Below are 20,876 nucleotides of genomic sequence, written 5' to 3' on the forward strand. Positions count from 1 at the left end.
AATGAAAAAAGAAAGCAATTAAAATTCATGTTTGCATTAAAATGACTAACCATGTTGAACACATAAGCTCCAATATCGTGCAAGCCAACACCTCTTTAGAACAACTTCTTCCTAAGATGAAAACTGCAAATCATATCATTATGACATAAAGGATACCAAAAGAAAACACTAAGTAAATAATAAGTAAAAAATGCTAAGATCGAAGACAAACCATCTCTTCTTGAGTCAGAACCATTCTCTGTGTCATATTCCTGAGTGATTTAACTTCACACTCAGCTTCATGAAGCAGTTCCAAAGCAGATGTTGCCTCATCCTTAGCAGTCTAAATTGTAATCCAGAAATACAATCAGTGCAAGTTAAATGGGGCACTCCTTATCTTGACATATTAAAGAGTAATAAAAGAACTAAAAGGAGAAAGATAGAAAAGTACCTCAGCTTCAGTCCTAAGAGCAGTAACTGCTACAGGTTTCCTACCTTGTTCTGCAACTCTTAAAGCAGCCTGAACAAAAGTCATGTCCATATTCCATATTTCATGTATAACTACATATAAAGTGATAAGAAACCTCAAACAAGCTAAAGGAGAATGCCATTAGCTATTGTGTTCATCCTTTTTTTTGGGTATGTAAAAAAAATTGTTGGGAGGAAATTTGAAGCATAATCTTCTACAATACAAGAAAAGCACTTGACCAGACAGAAGAAGCAAGCCATAAGAGACAAAGTAACACTTTAATGCCATCAATCTAAGAATCAGTATAAGCATGTCCATCACCAAACTCCTGGAAGTCAATCAGATACTCCAAGAACCAAAAGCTGCTAGATTTTCAATAATGTGATGGTTCCAAATTTACACAGACATCCAATTTTTGTTTCCAAATATAAATTGATTAAAACGGTGATAGAGTAATAGCATACCCCTCTGTATGTTCCAAATAACAGATGCATGTGAACATGCATATATAAAATTATAAACATGTGCTGAGGGAATCTCAGCATATACCTCACCCTTTGTAAAACATATATATCATTCAAACATGACATAATGTATGTGCAGCAACTCCTTAATACTATACACAGGTATGCATATAGAAAAAGAGAGCAAAACGCTTAGTGGTACTAACCTCCCTTTCCTGCAGAGCTGCCTCCTTTCTGAAGATTCAAAAAAATAAAATAAATTAGCTATTTATATCTAATATGACAATGTAATAGAAAGCATCTAAATTATGAGGCTTGCCTGCTTAAAAGGCGAGCTTCTAATGTTACACCTTCTCCAAGTGTAGCAACCTAAATGGAAAACATGTCATCAGACACAAAATAGCAAAATTGAAGTTGGAGTGGAATGTACAAATACTCACTTCAATGTCAATACTGGGATTTCAATAATCAAGAATCTGGGTGGAAAAAGAAAAAGAAAAGAAGAAACAAATAAAGCAAAGTTGATGCTGGAATATAAACTAAGATGGAATAGAAAGAAATCATATTACAAGAGAGAACTTATAAGGCATTAATGAATAAACTATGATGGTATAAACCCTGAGCTTTAAAGCTACGCACTGGTGTAGGAACTAGAACGGGTACAATGAAGCCATTTTCTTTTATCTGCTAATGTATTTAGTTATTGCTGAAATGAAAATAAATGGGTCTTCCTTCTCTTGGAAAATAACTAGAAAATTAAACTAGTTAATGATAGAAAAATGGATTTCATTAATAATAAATTTGCATCATTTTAATGTACTAACATGCAGCTGACATGTTTTAGCTTATTTGAACAACCAAGATAATGTGACTCGGAGCTACAAGCCTACATGTGTATGTGTGTGTATATATATATATATATATATATTTATTTATTTATTTATATTTGTTTAACTTTAAAAAAAGTACCTGCTTTTCAAGCAGCCTAGCTCTTGCCTCTGCTTCCTCAAACCTCTCCTCTGCAAGTCGAAGCTGAATGCGCACATATCACAATATAGAACCAAAAGAAGTATATGATAACACTAACAATATTAAACCATTTATTATTACGTTTTCGTGCAATTCCATTGACATCATTTTTTGTTGAGTGAATATGTTGTAAGAGTGTACTCAATTTTATATTTAAGATAGAAATTGAATATGGGCTATTGCAGCACCTTGCACAAATGAAAATTATTTGTTAGCCGGGAAAACCAAATTGATGTGCATAAGTAACATATATAATGTTCTTAAATTGGAAAATTCATGAACTGATCCTGTGTTGAATAATCACAATGCTATACAAAAATAAGAAAAGATGAAATGTTATCCCACCTTTTCAATTAAACTATCATTTTCTTCCTGTAGCATATCAACCTGCACCAAAATTCAGAAAATCTTATAAATATCATAACGCTACTCAAGGAAATTGAAAAAAGTTGAACGTGATTTCCAGAAAGAAGCAAAGGCTGATAAAAAATATGCTAACAACTATTAGGCGCTCCAACCATATTTTTATCAGTTGGCAAAGTAGTCATACCTCATCCTGTAAAGCAGAAGTTGACTGATGGCTGCCAGCATCTCTTGCATTCGCACTCCCAAAATCTACTGACAACCTACAATAGAAAGTTGAATGTACAATTGTATCAATTGAAAGGAGTACAGCAATCAACTTGGATAGCATACCAACTGCTCGGAGGACTAAAAAACCAACCGCTGTGCCATCATGTAGCCTTATAATCAACAGCAAAGGTCTTAAAACTTCAACCAATAAAACAAAATGGTAATGACTGCTAATTTATGGCCATAGAATAACAATAATAATTTTCTATGTGAAAATGTCAGCAACATCCGTTATCTATGCACTCCTGTGCGAATGAACATCATATTGTTGAGTTGAAGTTGGATTTAGTTCCTCCATTGTACAGTATAGCACATAGAAGAAGAAAATGATATCTACCCAATTTTTTGAAGTGAAAATTCAGGTTTGGATTCTCAAAGTACCTTTTCTCTCTCCGATTATTCACTGAACACTTTGGCGACATTAAAGGGGAGGCTGGCCTTAGTGATATAGGTACACTAGAGGGCATTGTAGCTGTCTTCATGCTTGGACGGTTAACTGATAAAGTACGAGCTGATGGAGACTGTTCAACGGAGTTGACAGAAGATCGAACAGACAGTGAAGGACGAAGAGAAAGAGGCTGTTCTGTGGAATTGGTAGATGATCGACCAACCACCAACGGACGACCAGATATGGGCTCTTCAAAGTTGTTTGTGGACAGAGGAGATGGTTGTTCCCCAGAACTAACAAACGGTATCGGTCGACTGCCTGTTGTTGAAAGTGCAGATATAGGTTGTTCTTGTTTGGTACGAACCGTCTAATAGAGACAACATGGCAAATATAGCTCATAGGGTCAATAAAATATTTCACAAACTTGAACCAGTCATTAAATGAACTTTCCAATTTTCACCACAAGAACCAATTTAACACAATTTCAAGCAGAAACAAATAATTTTACCGTCCATGGAACTATAAAACGTGACCAAATGTCATTAACTTTAAATCAATGAAATTTCATATCACATAATAACTTGTCTACTTAACCTTATACGTGACCTGCAACACTATATAAAAAAAAATGCAATAATCGCTACATGCTTAGAATAGTTAAAAGGTCAATCACCATAGGAGAACGAGATCTCAAGGAGTTTCCACCGGCACGTCCAATGGTCGCCGGACCAGTCATTAAGCCATAATCGCCATCCTTGTCCTCGTAAGATGTTTGTGTTTTTGATTGTGTTTGCAGTTGCGGTTTCTTCACAGCTGCAGCACTAACTATAGGTCTGGTCTGCACTTTATAATGCAAGCAAGTCTATATCAGAACATGTACGTCTTATACTGGAAATTGTAAAATCTTATGTCCATCAGACCTAAGATCCGCCACCAAATAATAGTTAAACAGCCGATCAAAATCCACATAGAAGATGAAGAAAAAATAGCATTACCACTGGAGAACTTTGGCGCGGCATTCTTCTTCCACCAGCAAGGCCAATGCTGCCGAAGCCGGTCGCTTTATAATCAAAAGAAAGTTCATCGTCTTCATCATCATCATCATCTGTTTTAGTTGACATCACCTGTGCAAGCCTCTGCGCCGCAGCTTTTGTCTGTGCTTTCCTCGCGCTAGGCATTCCAGTGGATCCTGCTCGGACATGGCGTGAGTGCACCGGAGACATCATTGGTGATGGCGGAGTCCCTGGTGACTCCGTTGAGCTCCTCTGCCTTCTGTACACCGGATTTCTCCGATCCATACCTAAAAAAATGAAGCAATTTGGTCAGATTTTTACTCAATCGCAGAATATAAATGTAAAAAAAATAACTCCATTCAAAAATTAAATTAATTAACCTGATATTAATATGACATAACATCAATTGAAATCAACCAATTAAAACCAGTCAATTCTAAAATTCAAATCAATCAAGAACGGGAACAAGTAAATTTTATGATTTTTTTTTTCCTTTGGATTTGGGGCATGAATGGAAATGAAATGGATCAATTTTAGCGAGTGGAACGATATGATCCGATTGTCAAGGCAAAAAGGAGGGAAAATGAACCAGAAAGTGGAGGTTTTAACGGTCAGTTTTTGGAAAGGACTTCTTTGCTGATATCTGACACTGACAACAGTTCTAATTACAAATTTGCCCCAAGAATGAGTAGCCAAATGTTTTCACCTAGATTAGACACTATCATACTATGAAAATAATAATTGCATTTATATCATTTAATCCGTCTACGAATATAAGAAGTTTAATAAGTAATTAATTCTTTAAAATTATAATAGAATGTCCATTAATTTAATTAAATTATATTTTAAAAAATTTATAATTACTACGTATAACATAAATAAGAATAAAAGCGAACAAAAAATAAATATAAAAAACACAATTTATATTAATAGAAAGGGAAGTATATAGCATTTTTAAAATATAAATTTTATTTGAGAATAAAATACAAATTGTATAGAATTTAATTTTTTATGAAATTATTTTTATAATTCTCAACAAAAGAAATTATTTTTACCATACAAGTTATTGAATTTAGTGTTGTGCTCTTTAACCTTTAAATCTAATCACTAAATTAAATTTATTTTCGAAAAAAAATCACTAAACTAAATGCAAATACACTTTATCATATTTCTTATAAGAAAAAAAAAAAAACTCATGCAAAATATGATTGAAAAGTATATGAAAGATGAGCTAGAAATAAAATTAATTTATGATTAATTAAACTATATTTATTGTAATGAATGAAATTAAAAGCTTATAAAATAAATTTGTGGGTCAACGAAATATACATATATTTACTTTTAGTTTTAATGACTTTTAAATTTAATTATACTAAAAAAATGACTTTTAAATTTAATTAAGAGATTATATTTATATTCTACCACCAGAAGATTACAAGATGTTCAATTTGACAGTCAAACAAACAGCCCTTCTAAAGTCTTATCCTAAAAGATTGTAACCGGTAACTCTGTTCCCCGATCGATCACCGAACAATCAAGCATCTACTTCTGTACTTGACCTGCCAGAAAGCAACCATTACAGATCATCTCAAGGATCGCAAAAATACCAACATTTCAAAAGCCTAGGGTTAGGGTTTTCCCCTCTCATATCTTTCTTTAACCCACGGACAATGCGAAATCTCCATCAACAATCTGCAGGGTCTCCATTATTTTCGATCCCTGTATTACAAAATCCTGATTCTAACCTTAAAGAAGGGGGCTTTCTTGGCTCAGGATTGTATATTTGGCTCTTTGAGTGCCATGGGTTCTTGCACAATGTGACTCTGATTTTGGCTTCGCTTGCTTTTGTACTGTACTTGGCATTTCAGGCTAAAAAGAGCGTAACGAAGTTGTCCCATGGGAGATCGTATATCATGATCGCTTATTATGGGTGTCTTTGGCTCGTTAGCTTGCTCAATCTTGCTTGGTGTTGCTTTCAGGTTTTTTACTTTCAGTTTGAAGCCCGAATAGTTTCTTGAATGAATATTGCAAATTTTATTAGTTTTTTCTTAATTTATTTCTTTCGACAAGTTTGGTTATTGATTTAGCTTTTAGTTTGGATGTTGGAGATTTTGAATGTGTGTTGCAACTCTGGCTGTAAATAAGCGGTTAAGTTCTTTGTCTCCTAGTTCTGTGGTTTATTGTTTTTTTTTTTTTTTTTTTTTTTTTGGAGTCTTTGTGTTATTGAGTGATTCCCTAAGAATTCTTTAAAAAGACTGCTTCTGGATTCTTCATAGACAATCCAAATTAATATAGTTGTTGCTTACAATTTGGTCGCGGAGGTGGTACTACTATTTTCAGGATTGTTGTCCTCTCTACTCATCTTGGTCTTATTACATGTAGATCTTTTGGGAGCAACAATATAATTGCCCAGTAATCTTGCTGGTGAATGGAAATAATTCCTTGTTATACAGCGGTTTTTCTGATTTTTTTCTCAATACAGGTTACCATTTATAGTATATAAATATCTAAACGGATGCGTTAGAGAAGAGGCCCTGCTAGTTTTAGCTATTCAGTAGGCATTTAGCTTTTCCCTCTTAATGTAGACCTTTGTACATGCTGTGGGAGTGAGTGCATTACATATACTTGGTCTTTTTGATAGAAAAATGCCAAAGCTTGATGTGCAAAGTTATAATAACATAGATGGAAGGATGTTGGTGTTATTGAGTGAACTGTGCTTGCAACATAGAAGTTGTTTACTGTCAGTGGCTCACATGACAGGTCTGTTGATGGACAAAATAGTGCATTTACTACTATATATGAAACTATCATAGTAGATCACCAACCTTTCAATACAGAATATGTTCCAGTGTGCCATATATCATTGATGGCTGTGATAATTGATTTTGATTACTCTGATTAAAATATGTGCCAAGGAACTAGTAGGTTATGTGTCTCTGTTTTTGGCATAACTTATCCAATGAAGGGCACTAATTGCAGTCATCTTGGTTTTTTGTGGTGCTATTGCTCATGAATTCCCTCTTCCACCAAACTCCGTCGGTCTCACTCTTGAACTGGAAATTTTGTCCTAGTTAGTTTCTTTGTTGATAAAAACTACGAATTGACATCTGCTAAGGTAGTTATTATTCCTGGTTATTATATGCTAAATTTTGCTTGCTTCACGTACGAGATGCTGAATTTTAAATGTTAGCAACACAGTTTCACTTCTTATATTCATTGAAAATTGTCTTCCATGCTTTGTATCACATAGGTCAATTATGCTAGTTTTTTGAGGTTATTCTTGCTGCGTCTCTTTCTTGGGCCTTTTCCTACAATCAAGTGAAATTATCTTTTCTATGGTACAGGCATGGGAGTGCACTTCTGGGAAAGAATTGTCATGGAATATCTTATCTTTGTTTACAACATCTGGAATGTTGTTTCTTGAAGTAAGCTTGATCGCCTTTTTACTACAAGGAAATTATTCTAGCGGGTTGGAAGCTCTAACACGAACCTTTGCTGTCTCAGCACTCATTGTTGGTTTGGACATACTCCTCAAGGTAGTTCTTTTTGTTTTTTTCATCAAAACCTTTTAACTATTCTTCTAACCAGCTCTCTCTGATATTGACAGTGGGCACTAATATCATATAGGGAAGAGACACAATTTCCTGTTTCATGTTGAACTAACAGCATTATGTGTTGTATATTTTGCATACTATTTTTGGAATTTTTATGATTGGAAAATGAAAGCTCCAATATTTTAAGTGTTATGACGCATGCCTGGGTCATACTTTGGGTGTGATGATGACCTCTCTTCTCTTGCAGGCAATCTATATGTTTGGCCTTGGGATCCCCTTGTTCATTGATGACCATGAGCAGTCACATCATATGAAGTGGAACTTGTGGGTTGTCCACAGGCTAGTGCTAACTGCAGTTTATGGCTTTATATTGTTCATGTATCATTCCACGTGGAGGGAAAGGTTACCTGGTAAGTTTGTCAAATACATATGCTTTGACACAATTGGGTTTGATGAGTTCAACAGCTGTTTTATGACTTTGATCTTTTCCTCCCATTTATTTTGCAGCAAGGCCTGCATTCTACAAGTACATTGTGATCATGTTCACCTTGAATGCACTAGAGTTATTTGCCTGTGGGCTTACAGGGAATGGTGCTGGTTTTGGTTTCTGGTAATTTCGGATCACATTCTCACAAAATTGCATTTAAAATACTCAGGAACCATGTAGAATATTTTCTTATTTTTTCTTCTTAATCTTCTTTTGCAGGTTGTACGGCACCACAATTGTTTGCTACCATGCCTTTTACTTGCCTCTGCTGTACATAACATTTTTAGCAGACTTTTTTCAGGTTATTATCATCACCTGATCTGTTTCTTTGATTCCTCCAAACTTTATTTTACCATTTCCATCTGCTGCTAATATATCATATACCGTAATAATTCTTACATACTAGTCAGGTTCTTGATTAGCGGTTGCATTTGTTATGACTGTAGGAGGAAGATTTGCATCTAGAGAATGTATACTATTCAGAGATGAAAGATGCTGGTTTCTTTGATGCTGACTGGGAGTGATGCAGTGAGAGTTTCTGAATCTGCTCAATGGTGTGTACATAGAAGTGCATGCACTTTCAGTTGGCCAAAAAAAAAAATTGCTGCACTTAAAAGGATACCCGTTCAATGCCCGTATGAATTGGTACCTGCAGTTGTATGGAGAACTTAGCTGTAGTAAATGGGATGGTTTGTCGAGCACCAATTGGGACTGCTAGTTAAGCCTGTATTCAATCTTTTCTGTATGATACAGAATAAGTGAATCCTGAAAAATGTTTAGTGGACCAATTTGGGTAACACAAGAACTAGTATATCGTTCTATAACATCTAAACATCTAATTAAATTCCCATATCATTTGCAGTGTCAACCGAGCAAACCCTTTATGTAGACTGCATAATTTGGTATATTTTGTCACAACTACTGATTAATCATGTGGGCAATGCTTTGGCAAGTTGAGCTGTCTCTGTGACTTGCTTTAACTCATCTTGTGCTTTAAAAAATAACTTTTTTGAGGGAGGTGGGAAAGATGACCGAATTACGTGTGGCTTTATTAATGTGCTGCTGTCGAAGGTTTTTTTTACATCAGTTAGTTTTGTTGAGATTTTAAGTGCACCGCATAGATGGGTCATTGATTTGGACAGAAGGTGAAAATAAATAGACAAAGATCACGCGGGCCTCTGGGGTGGGGTTACATAAATGGCTCCTTACCAACGTTAGCATAAAAAGAACCCATTCACAGAGAAAAAGAAAATACACGTCATAATTGCATAAATTAGGAAATTTTAGAGTGTTTTTCTAGATGAAATCAACAAAAACATAGTTCACAACAAGATTGCCTGGCACAATCATATGGCGGGCTAACACAAAGCATAACTGCAATTATGTTGAGGGGGGGGGGGGGGGGCGCCAGGGGGAAAGGAATTGAAGGATTTCCTAGACTGATCTTCTAAGCGTCCTTCTTCTCAACAAGTTTTTCAATAAGATCAGCAGCTTCCTGAACGGTTGTGATGCTCTGGGCACTCTCCTCTTCCACACTGATATCGAATTCCTCCTCCAGTCCCATCACAATCTCAACCTGAAAATAACATCCCAACAAGTCAGAAACGGCAGCTTATATTTCTGCTAAAGTAAATTTCTGTCAATGGAAGAGATATATGGAACCAAAAATAGCAAGGCATGAAAGATCCTTCCAATTAAAGAAGAGTCCACCTTAACACTTAACTACACACTGCTAATGTGAATGGCTCAAGTCCTACTTAATTATGACTTATTTCTATAGAACTTGAGAAATTCTTAGGATGTTAATAATAATTAAATCGATTAGTAGCAGGCAGTCCATCAACCATAATCAGCCAGAGTAAAACGGCATGAAATATTAAAAAAAAATGAATGCTACATACTGTATCAAGAGAATCTGCTCCTAGTGTTGTAAATTTTGACTCGCCGGTAACAACAGCTTCTGGGGCTAATGCCAGCTGCTTCTTCACTATTTGACACACCTTTTCTACTGTTTCTGGTTTGGCCTGATCAAAATCATTTAAAACATACATCACTTTCTGAATTCAAGGGAATAGAAGTGAATTGAAATATTTGCACTTTTAACACATTTGTATAGCTTTACACTCCGAATTCAACAGGAAAAAAAATCCTTAATCAAAAATGCAAACTGAAAGCTGCATTGCTAGTTCTTGAACATATTGGCAATAGCTAAATACTAGAATTCCAAATAACAAATATAAATTCAACAATGACAACGATCTGTGGAGCAAAGATAAGCTTTTTGCAAAAACACAAAACCTTATTCATTAACCGAGAAGACGACAAAAGTGCCAAGCCAAAACTGTGAAACAGAAGTCATAGAAAGAAGAAACATACAGCACAAGAAATCCGAAGGCGAGATGCTGGAACTGGCTGCACTCTGAAAGACAGGAAACTTCTCTGGCTTGGAAACGAAAAAGATTTGAGGCTAGAGATTCTGGTTGCAGCCTGTTCAACACATAGAAAGACACGGAATTTGACATTAGCCCAAAACCAATGACAAGAGGTAGATCATAAAATGAGAAAAAAAGAAAACGATAAACATTTTGAAACCTAAATCTCCCCTTGCATGCAAGTCAGGAGCATGGGGGCACAAAGGATTTTCGTTTAAGGCGTAAGCTTGTAAAAAGCAATTATAATAAGTTTCTATCAAGCCAATATAAAGATCATGACATTTCTTCAACTGAAATCCTTCTGTTATCCATAATTTCATTATAAATAAATTAAAGATTCAAACTTTGAAATTAAATTAATATTACTCGATTATAAATTTGCCTAACAAGTTTACCAAGCTTTTAGCCCGTTCGCCAAACAAATCTAGGCTCATGCAAGATCACAAATTTCTCAGATCCATTCAATCTTAAACAGTGCTTAAATTAATTACTACAAGCAAATTGCAACCTTCAAAGTAGAAGAAGAACTAGAAATAGACGAACAATATAATAAATCAGAGGTCAAAACAGAAGCATTAATAGATCTGTCACGGAATCGGTAAAACAAAAAGGCAGATTAAAGAAACTATAAGCTCAAAAATAAAATAGTAAGCATAAAACATACCAGTCTAGGACGAGACTGCATGGAGATTGATGAACCGGCAGCGGCTGCCATTGAAAGAGAGATGGAGTTGATCGTCGAGAAAGAGAGTAGCGAGAGTTCAATAAGAGAAGAAGACGGCGAAAACGAGGTGAGTAAAATGCAGAGCGTGTTGCTGAATTTATAGGTGGCCTGTTTTTGGTATTGACAATGGCAAGGGCAAAGGCGTCTTTCTACTCGACGCAAGAGTGTTTGGCTATTAATAAAAAACAAAATAAGATGCAAGGCAAAAAGGTTTTTAGCAAAAGACACTGTTTTACAAATTACTTTTTTTTTTCTTTCTTTCTTTCTTTTTATTTGTATACCGACAAGCCGTGGATCGTTAGATTCAAATCGAAGTGTCTAAACCGAACTGAACTTGTCTATTTAAAACCGAACTGCACAGCCAAATAATATCTTGGGTTCCAATTCACCAACCAAACTCTTCTTTGAGGGGCTGCCGAATTGAAATGTATTAATTCTGTTGAGAATCTGGACTCTACGAAATAAATTAATCGAATCAAATTTAATTATATATTTAATATTGAATTTAAAAAATAATATTAGTTGGTTCAATCTTTAGATTATATACTTTTTTAATTAATTGTATTTATTCGATATGCGATTACCCATATACTCCAACACTCCTAATCCTTGACAAGTATACAATGGTTCAACACGGATCCCCATATACTCCAACACTCTCCTACTTGACAACCATACGATGATCAACACAGATCCTCATATACTCCAATAAATTCAGTTTTCAATATGATTTGCATACCTCTAAATGATTGACTACTTTTGATTCAAATCTCTAATTTAAAGGTAAATTTTGCTTAAAATTGCAGTTTATTTCAATTGATTTAGCTATTTATTGTTTATATACTATAGTGTTGTATGATATACAATTTCAAGGATCCAAAAGAATACTTTTGTCTATAAAATAAGGTGAGTTACATAATTATTTCGTTTAAAAATATATTTATTAAATTTTTATTTATAAATTAATAATAATTAATATAGAAATTGACAATACAAATTAATTTTTTGAAATTAAAAATTCCACAATTATTAATTTTAAATTGTCTGATATTAATTAAAATTTGCAATTAAACTAAAATTTACTGAAAATTATAAATACAATGTCTTAACTTAAATAGACATTAGATATCATAAACTTGTTAGATTTTCAATAATTTTAGTAATTTAAAATAATTTCAATAAATTTTTTTATATAATTCAATATTTATACTATTGAACCTTTAAAATTTATACCTAATTTTTCATTTGGTCAAACACTACCTAAATTTAAAGTTGCTTAACTTAAGAACTATAAAGTTGTAATGCCATGTGCTGAGCTTGACAGATGGGATTGGGAGGGAGCAGCCGGCGCCCATGCCTATGCCTATGCCCGTTGCCCAGAGTTTCATTAATGCGACAATTGGTGTTCGATAGTTACGAGGAAAATATTTAGGACTCCTACATTTGTGTTCGACAAATGAATATTTTTATTTAAAATTTTAATTTTTGTTATTTAATTTATTTATTTCCATAAAATTAAACTAATAAAAGTAAAATTCAAGACCTCTCAACTATAAAAATTTACTCCAATTTAACAAGTAAATAAGAGGACTATCTTCTGCTACGTAACAGTAAATATTTTCATATCCGTTCAACCTCTTAATGCATAAAAAAAAAAAAGTAAAATAAAAATTTTGAATTTCATAAAATTTTATTAAATTTATTTATATATACCAACGGGTTAGATTAGATCCAATCCAACTCAAGTTGTTCGAACTCCCAACACAAGGCATTCTTAAAAAGCAAAACGACCCGCATAAGGCTGTAGATTGGACCTTAGAATATATAATTTAAGCCCGTTAAGAATTGGATAATTTAGGGCCCGAATATTTTGTAGCAGCCAGACCCATATGACTAATGGTTTTTTTTTATTTTTTTTATTTTTATTTTTTCTTGGGTTTTATTCTTTATCGATCAAACCAAACTTTGAAAAAGAAATGTTTTTATGGCTATGTTTGATGCAAATTAGTTTCCCAATTTTATGAAATTTGCGAAAATTTCAAATTTAGTGTAAGTAAAAATAGTTATATTACATTAATTTTATAACATTCAACATAGATAAATCAAATTTTACCATTTATAATATGAAAATTCTATATCTTTGTCACACCTTACCCTACTGTAAGACATGGCATGTCGCCCGTAATATAATTAATAAACACTTAATTCTTATAAATGCTTACTAAGTATACTACAAGGGACTTAAACCTTTTTATTTCCTTCATTTTTTTTTTTTTTTTATATCTTGTAGCAATACTTTAGTTATTAAATGTATAACTTATTTTGGTTCGTTCACCTGTTATAAAGAAATGTCTATAATTTACTAACTAGTAATCTCAATATAATTTCTTAAATATATTATTAAAAACATAAAATGGTTCCATAACCCATAAGTCCATGGATGATTTAATTACATATTGGAGTTCTGTTCAAATCTTAAATACATAATAGAAATTAATTACTTTAATAGACTATAAATTTTCAAATTCATACAATCATAATTTACATGAATCTGCTCAAATATACATAGATGATCTGTTAATGTTTAATACATCATACATATTCCAAAAGAAGTCAAATATACAATAGCTACATCAGTAGCATACTATCTACATCAAATAAAAATGATCCTCTCTTGGTTCTTTTTCCTTTTCTTTACCTGCGATAGTACAAAAGCAACTATCGCTAAGTATATGGCTTAGTGGTGTACTAATAAAAATAATAAGGAATGACAATTCATAAATCTACCATGGTAAAGAAAATAAGAAACAAAATAAATCAATACCATTTAAATCATCAATTCATAATATGGTCTTTACAGCTTTTATAGAGTCAATTCTGAGGGTCATCAATGTCTAATGTGCACATCTAGACCTGCTATCTACAACCTCAATCTGTGATATGATTTCAACAGAAGAGGGAGCAATCTACAACCTCAACATGGAGGGAGAATTTCATATCAATCATATATCATCTAGTGATGATATCCATGTTCAATCGATCGTAATATCAACTTCAACAAATGAAATGATATTCGGGGTAATAACCATATCTATATCAGCTGTAAGACTTTTAAACCATTCCATTTATGTACTAATATCAAAATCACAATGGACAATATTTCATTTCACAACCACTGCTAAAAACATTCAATCACGGCCACCCCTCATACTACAGATATCAATTGGCCAACGTCCACCTCTTTCACAGTATAAGAATCATAAAATTCATTTACAAATATCATTCGGTCGTATGCTTTCAAAATAATCTTTTTCCTCTTTAAAAACTTATGAATATAATTATAATTCATAAAGCAAATCCATTGAAAATATTTTGCAAAATCAATTTCATTTTGTTTAAATAAAAGTAGGAAAGGAATAATATACACTAATCGGAACTAGATGGCTCCCCTAGCCCTTTTCCTCTAGTAATTACCCTCTCCTCAACTCCCTTTCTCTCAGCAGATGTAGCATGATATTAATACTCACATTAAGATCATACTACACAATGTACACACATGCACTTCTATAAGAATGTAAATTAAGCATTAGAATGTAGTCTCATGCTTTTTCTTTTATTTTCACTATACTTGTCCAAGTGTTATATGATCTGATTTTAAGCATGAAACACTTCATATCCAACACTTAACCACATCCTAGACACAGAATACTAACAATGAAAACAATAGAAGTGAATAGCATGCTAAATTCGTTCAAGGTTTATGACATGCAGAATTTCAGCATTTGAGTAGCTGGTATTGCGTTGACTATATCTTGAATTCCCCATATTCAATTGCCCTGAAATTTTGACAGCATGTTCCCAACATCTTAGGGTACGGTTCTGGAAAATTTCATAATTTTTAAAGCTCATTTTCATTTTTAAATGACATAATTATAGAATCTGAAGTTCAGTTTTTCTCATGCTGAGCAGCCTGCATTGATTTACTTATAACTCCATTTCCTTTTATCTAATGGCCTTTAAATTTTAACACGACCTACCCAACATCTCAGTCTATCTCCATATCAAATTTCATAAATTTTGGAGTTCATTTGCTTAGTCAAATAGGTCAATTACAGAAGCTGAATTTCAGGCAGCCCAACTGTAACATGTCCAACAATAATTTATATATGTTTAAGCATTCTCACCTCACTTTCAGCACAAATTCATGCAATCCAACTCTTCTATTACTTACATAACATCATAATATAAGAATATCAGAATCCCTATTTCATGGCATATCAAGAACAAACTCAAAATCATCCACCTTGGTGACTTATGCAACTTAGACTTTGAATTCATATATAACTACTTTCAATCATCTTAAATCACCTTAAACTCACTTCTCATCACTTCATCTTCACCAAATCAGATTACACAAACAAGCACCTCACTTCAAAGTTCATGGAATTCAAAAAGTAATCCATAGAAATGAAGGAGGAAGTGAAAATAACTAACATTTTCTTAAGAAATACTTGAAAATTCTTTGATTTTCACCTTCTTTTTGCTTGGTTTTGACTCAAAATCCTCCTCCTCTCTTCTTGAACGGTTTGGCCTGCAACAATGAGTGAAGTGTCGTGGTTCTTTCCTCTTCTTCAATAAAATTATATAATAAACTTTATTAAAAATTCCTTCCATGTCCTTTAAATGCAAATTGCACTATAATCCTCCCTTTTGTTTTCCCTTCATCCTTTGGCACTGTGCCCTCTGGCCAGTGGTGGGGCAAACCTCAGCGAGGACGCTGAGTCCCCAAGGGGGGTGTATGTGGCAAGGCCAGCACACCTTAGGCAAATCCCACATCGGTTAAGGACGGGGTAAACGATCTATACATAAGAGGGGTAGTTTCTAACTTGGTTAGCGCGCTTTTGGGCGGGTTGCAAAGCCTGCCTGAGGGACAAATCCGTGAGGGTTGCAAAGCCTAAAGCGGACAATACTGACCAGGTTAAGACTATGACAATCTTAAACTTATCTAAAGTTTAATTTTTATATATTTTTTATTTTATAATAAAAATAAAATAATATTATTTTTCAAAATGAAATTAAGCATTCCAATTACAGTAAAATTATAAAATAAAAAAGTTTAAGATTTTCCTTTGTTTTTTTCATCATTAACGCTTGATATTGCAGGTAGGTAGTTGGGCTGCCATTGTCTAGTAGGCTTCATAATTAACTGACGACCCACGTAGACATATATGGTTGGAAGTTACTTGGTGAAGCAAAAAGCCTTACCATTTTCCACCACTTGTTTGGGCCTGAAAATCCACCACCATCAACTGTACAAATTGTATGGTTTCTTAATCAAATTGTACAAATTAAAAGCCTGCAATTTCAGGGATGAACAATTTGCCTAACCAGCAACCACCACCACCACCACCATCAACTGTAGTGGCGGCTGGTGGTAGTGGTGGTCCAAATTATGTGACTGGCAGTTGAAGGGGAGGAGGCTTTTCAAAAGTAGTTTTCAGTTTTTATTTCTATAAAGGAAAAAGAAAATTATTGACATAGTTGGCCCAGTTCTTTATTTCTTGATGTGCTTCTTTCTTTCAAGTTGTCAACTAATTAGTTGGTTATATTTCATTTTCATGATGCTAATTTCAAATAGTTAATCTGTGTTTGGACTTTGTTAACCGACTATATTTATTATTGTTTAGAAGAAAACTTCATGTTATTGAGAAAATGATAATACGTGGATTAAGAAGAAAGTAACAAATATTCACGGTTATTTAATTATCACATGTAAATTTTTTTAAAAAAATACTTTTGAAAACTAATATCTATTTAATATGTCAATTTGACTTTCAAAAAAATAAATGGATATTGTCTACCATACTTCTTATGTCTTTTTTAGACGATGTAAGCATATTAAATGATGGGCTCAAAGAAAACAAAAAAAAAAAAAAAAGAACGGAGGAGGATTCAAAACTAATGTATTAGAGATAGATTGATTCAACGTCTGTAAATAGACATTCAACCATGTCACATTCACAAATTTTTATTATATATCACAATTGACGAGAATAATTTGAATGAAAATGACTTATATCCGTTAAGCATTATGATATCACTGGTAGCGCTTAGCAAGATTAAGTTTAGTCCCAAGATTATATTCTACTTCAACCATTATATGTTTCAAATTAAAATTTCAATAAAATAGTATTTTTTTTTTTTTTAGAAAGTTGACTTGTTTTGCCATTCTTTTAAAACTAAAAATGTTTTCTATCAAATCTTGTCATGGAAGCATTGCAATATTGAATATCTAAATATATATATATATGTTAGATTAGATGAAAAGGACTCGAGAACTAAACTCTCTCCAAGAACTAAAATTATTACTTAAGAATTAACAATGACATGTGAATGTGATACATTAAAAGACATTTTAAACATATAAAAGTTTGTTAATGGCGAGGGTTGACAAAGATAGCAATCATGCCTCTCTTGTGAATATATGTGTACTAAATCCAACCTCAAAAGATGATTCTTGGTGGAAGATTTACTCCTTATTAAATTTTTTTTTTTTCAAAAATAGGATCATAAATTTTTTAATCCTAAAAGAGAATGATTATAAATTTATTAAGACAAATTAAAAGATTGTTTATGAATAACTGAATCAAGTGGGACATACCTCCATTGAAAACTGAAAAGCTGACGTGTGGTGTGATGCATGGAGATGCAAAAGCAGTCAATTATTATAATCGACTTAAAAATATATATATATGGCCATTCCCTCAAAAGATGTGGCTAAAATTCATTTATTCTTTTTCACCCATGGCATCAGAGCTCTTCTCGCAGTGCCCTAACACAGCTAGCTCCTCAGGGAAGTCTCCCGAGTCAGGACCACAGACAATCCCTCTCAGAACTGATCAAACCAAACGGTCACCCCTTGCACCAACCTGGAAGAGGCAGCATGGGCAACTGCAATTTTTTTTTTTTTTTTTTTTTTTTTAAATTGATATGTTTCGCTCAATTATTATTTTTATTTCGTCCCTATATAATGTATATCTTTATCAACAAATATATTATTGTTATTAATCTTGAAATATACAATTTATTTAAAACATGAAATTTTCATATTTTTAAATTAAAAAAGCGAAGGATACATTAAGAAAAAATAAATTTAATTATATTTTTTAAAATTATAATTAAGTGAGCATATAGATATTCGTACAACAACCTTCCTTTTCTAAATAATCTCTTTTTGGTAAGAACAATTAAAATGGAAATCTTATTCAATTAACATAATAAGAAAATACAATTAACAATATGCTGATTTTAGACTCGCCTGACATATAAATAATTAAATCTGTAGCACGTAACTCGCTCCCCCACGAGTGGATATCGCCATTATTGGCGTCAAAGCAACCAGATCGGTTAACGGCCGGTACAACCGCCTAGTCAGCGGACTCACCTCTCACTCTCACCAACCCTTCACTGCTCTCTCTCTCTCTCTCTCACACACACACACACACACACAAAAACTACAAACGTAGCTTTCACTTCCCTTTTCTCTCTTAGTCTCTGCATCAAACACTTTCGTACCGTTTTGGGTCACCAAACATTGTCAAGTGAAAATGTCCCTCTTTCGGTTTTAAAGCATTGCTCATGCTCATACCTGAGACCGCCACTTGTGCTTGGAATTTTTCGATTTCAATCACAACCAGAATCGATAACGAAACGTCACTTTTCAAAAACGGAACCTTCACGCAATTCTATATTCTCTATCCTTAAATTCAGCCCTCTCTCTTTCTATCTCTACCGTCCTCGTCAGATTCCAGTAAGCGCTCTCTCTCTCTCTCTCTCTCTCTCTCTCTCTCTCTCTCTCTGTCCGTCTCGCTCGCATACTTGTTTCTGGATGATTCGACTACAGCGATGTAAAGATACAAAACGTCGTCGTTTTTGCTAGTGCTTGCTTTGCTTTCTTGTTTTTTAGTACTTTTTTTTTTTGTTTGTTTTTTGGGAAATCAAGTAGTCAGCATTAGAGTTAGTGTAAAGTCTGTTTGAAATATTCGGGCGGAGGAGAGTTTGAAACGAATCTAACGTCGTCGTTTTATTGTCTTGATTTGCTTTGGTTTTGGTTGTTTCCTCTCAATAATTGCTTGACATTTGAGCTGAATTTGTTGCTTCGAGCTTCTTGTGATCAAAATCCAATTTTAATGTTCGTGTACTTCTAACGGTTGTAACGTTGACTGGCTTTGACTTTTCAAGTTTCGGTTTTAGATTGATTATGGTTTAAGTTTTTTACGTAGAGGATGACTGATTAATGTCATGTAATGTTCGATTTGAGTCGAGAGTAATTCGAATTGGATATAGCATACAAGTCCTTGTTCTTTTTAGCATTGATTCAAGCTTTCTTAAGCTCGGCTATTTGTTCTTTTTATGTTTGTGTTGTTTGCGAGTATACCGATTCCGATCTGGATTTTTTTTTTTTTAAACTTTTCCGAAAGAGTGAGTTTCAATTCGATTTCTCGCAGTTATTGGATTGTTCTTTCTGGGTTAAAAATTGGTATTTTGGAACACTTGTAGAATCATTGACTTTGTCTGTATTTGATCAAAACTGGGATGATCATGCAATGATGATGGCATTCTTATCGAATATTGATTCAGATTTTGATCAAGTTAAATAATTCAGGAACTGGATTTCAATATTATATTCATGCATTTGTATATGAATTATGGGGTAGCTGATTGGTGGGGTTTTGACGTGTGGGTCTCATTTTGGACCTTTTTTTTTTATTATGCAGAGAAAGCTTGCTTTAGATGCCGGAGAAGATTGGTTCTGAACAGTGGGAAAAAAGAGTCATGAGTACGCAACTTTTGGAAGTCCAGCCCAGGGAACTAAAATTTATTTGTGAGTTTGGACCCATATTAAATCATTTCCTTATTGTTGCTCATTGATTTAGCTTTTGGTAACTTTTTTTGTTGGTGTTGCTATTAAAGATAATTTGATGCTCTCCGATTAAAGATAAGAGCTGGAAAAGAGAACAGAAAGAATTGTGAAAAAAAAAACATTTTTGTCTTCCTTGCTGCTGTTTTCTTTTTAGAAGACGAAAAGAGAAGGAAAAAAAGTGGGTTAGTCTGTGATAGTTATGAAGGCTCGTTGCCTTTTATCTGTTTCACTGTTTAGAGTACTGAAATCAATGAAAAGCTCGTGTCTTTTCCCACAGTTATTTTGCCAAGAGTAGTTATTGAGACAAATACTGGATACTTTTAGTTTCTGTAAATGTTCAGTTCAATTGGTTTTTTGGATTTAATAGTCATGATACTTGTTTCTGTAGTTGAATTGAAGAAGCAGAGCTCCTGTGTGGTACGACTTACTAATAACAGCCACAACAATGTTGCTTTCAAGGTTTGAATTGCAGTTTGATTGATTTCATCTTTTTGGTGAGTCCAAATATTAAGATTTGTAGTGCCAGATAACTGAATGATTTGGACATGACATTTACAGGTTAAGACTACTTCACCAAAGAAATATTGTGTGCGTCCAAATGTTGGCGTTGTCTTAGCAAAATCAACTTGTGAATTTACTGGTAAGTATTTTTCATTTCCATCCAAGTAAATGTGACTGTAAATAAGCATCCAAGTGCATACACATATTGCTCCATATAATTGCTGATCATTTAATGTTGTGTTATGATATATGAAGTCTGAAACGAAATTATTATTTGATC

At 33.5% G+C, this 20,876-nt stretch overlaps 4 protein-coding genes and 1 long non-coding RNA gene across 6 annotated transcripts in view; 3 read left to right on the forward strand and 2 right to left on the reverse strand.

The window, feature by feature from the left end:
• LOC149498631 (bifunctional 3-dehydroquinate dehydratase/shikimate dehydrogenase, chloroplastic-like) overlaps positions 1 to 99 on the forward strand; it is a 3,670-nt gene extending 3,571 nt beyond the window's left edge. Inside the window, exon 7 of the mRNA XM_089717358.1 lies at positions 68 to 99. Within this exon, the coding sequence (XP_089573484.1) occupies positions 68 to 99 (32 nt within the window). The remainder of the gene's footprint in view (positions 1 to 67) is intronic.
• Positions 51 to 4,553, reverse strand: LOC105647619 (uncharacterized; the record flags this gene model as incomplete). Its single annotated transcript, XM_089718198.1, is given in 12 exon segments — positions 51 to 123; positions 212 to 322; positions 431 to 499; positions 1,119 to 1,146; positions 1,232 to 1,281; positions 1,882 to 1,944; positions 2,287 to 2,328; positions 2,492 to 2,567; positions 2,956 to 3,329; positions 3,636 to 3,800; positions 3,958 to 4,262; positions 4,356 to 4,553. Coding segments are annotated over 11 exon segments (1,293 nt in total). The 5' UTR covers positions 4,261 to 4,262; positions 4,356 to 4,553.
• An 849-nt stretch (positions 4,554 to 5,402) lies between these two features.
• Positions 5,403 to 8,884, forward strand: CAND2 (Protein of unknown function, transmembrane-40). Its single transcript, XM_012233772.4, has 6 exons — positions 5,403 to 5,954; positions 7,320 to 7,511; positions 7,777 to 7,939; positions 8,037 to 8,139; positions 8,236 to 8,317; positions 8,463 to 8,884. The coding sequence occupies exons 1-6, from the start codon at positions 5,646 to 5,648 to the stop codon at positions 8,538 to 8,540; spliced, it is 927 nt and encodes a 308-aa protein (XP_012089162.1). The 5' UTR covers positions 5,403 to 5,645; the 3' UTR covers positions 8,541 to 8,884.
• Positions 8,885 to 9,463: 579 nt separating this feature from the next.
• ACP (acyl carrier protein 1, chloroplastic-like) lies at positions 9,464 to 11,163 on the reverse strand. Its single transcript, NM_001308679.1, has 4 exons — positions 11,113 to 11,163; positions 10,393 to 10,503; positions 9,918 to 10,040; positions 9,464 to 9,592 (listed from the first exon to the last, which is right to left on the reverse strand). The coding sequence occupies exons 1-4, from the start codon at positions 11,161 to 11,163 to the stop codon at positions 9,464 to 9,466; spliced, it is 414 nt and encodes a 137-aa protein (NP_001295608.1).
• A 7,343-nt stretch (positions 11,164 to 18,506) lies between these two features.
• On the forward strand, positions 18,507 to 20,811 carry LOC149498632 (uncharacterized). Of its 2 annotated transcripts, none has more exons than XR_016319663.1 (4): positions 18,507 to 18,982; positions 19,950 to 20,056; positions 20,484 to 20,554; positions 20,654 to 20,811. It is a non-coding gene; the product is annotated as an uncharacterized LOC149498632 (long non-coding RNA). The 2 variants fall into 2 exon arrangements; XR_016319664.1 differs by lacking the exon at positions 18,507 to 18,982 and adding an exon at positions 19,126 to 19,381.
• The last annotated feature ends 65 nt before the right edge of the window (positions 20,812 to 20,876 follow it).

Source organism: Jatropha curcas, chromosome 2 (genome assembly GCF_041381405.1).
Source record: "Jatropha curcas cultivar XTBG-Jc1 chromosome 2, XTBG_Jcur_1.0, whole genome shotgun sequence".
Taxonomy (NCBI): Eukaryota; Viridiplantae; Streptophyta; class Magnoliopsida; order Malpighiales; family Euphorbiaceae; genus Jatropha; species Jatropha curcas.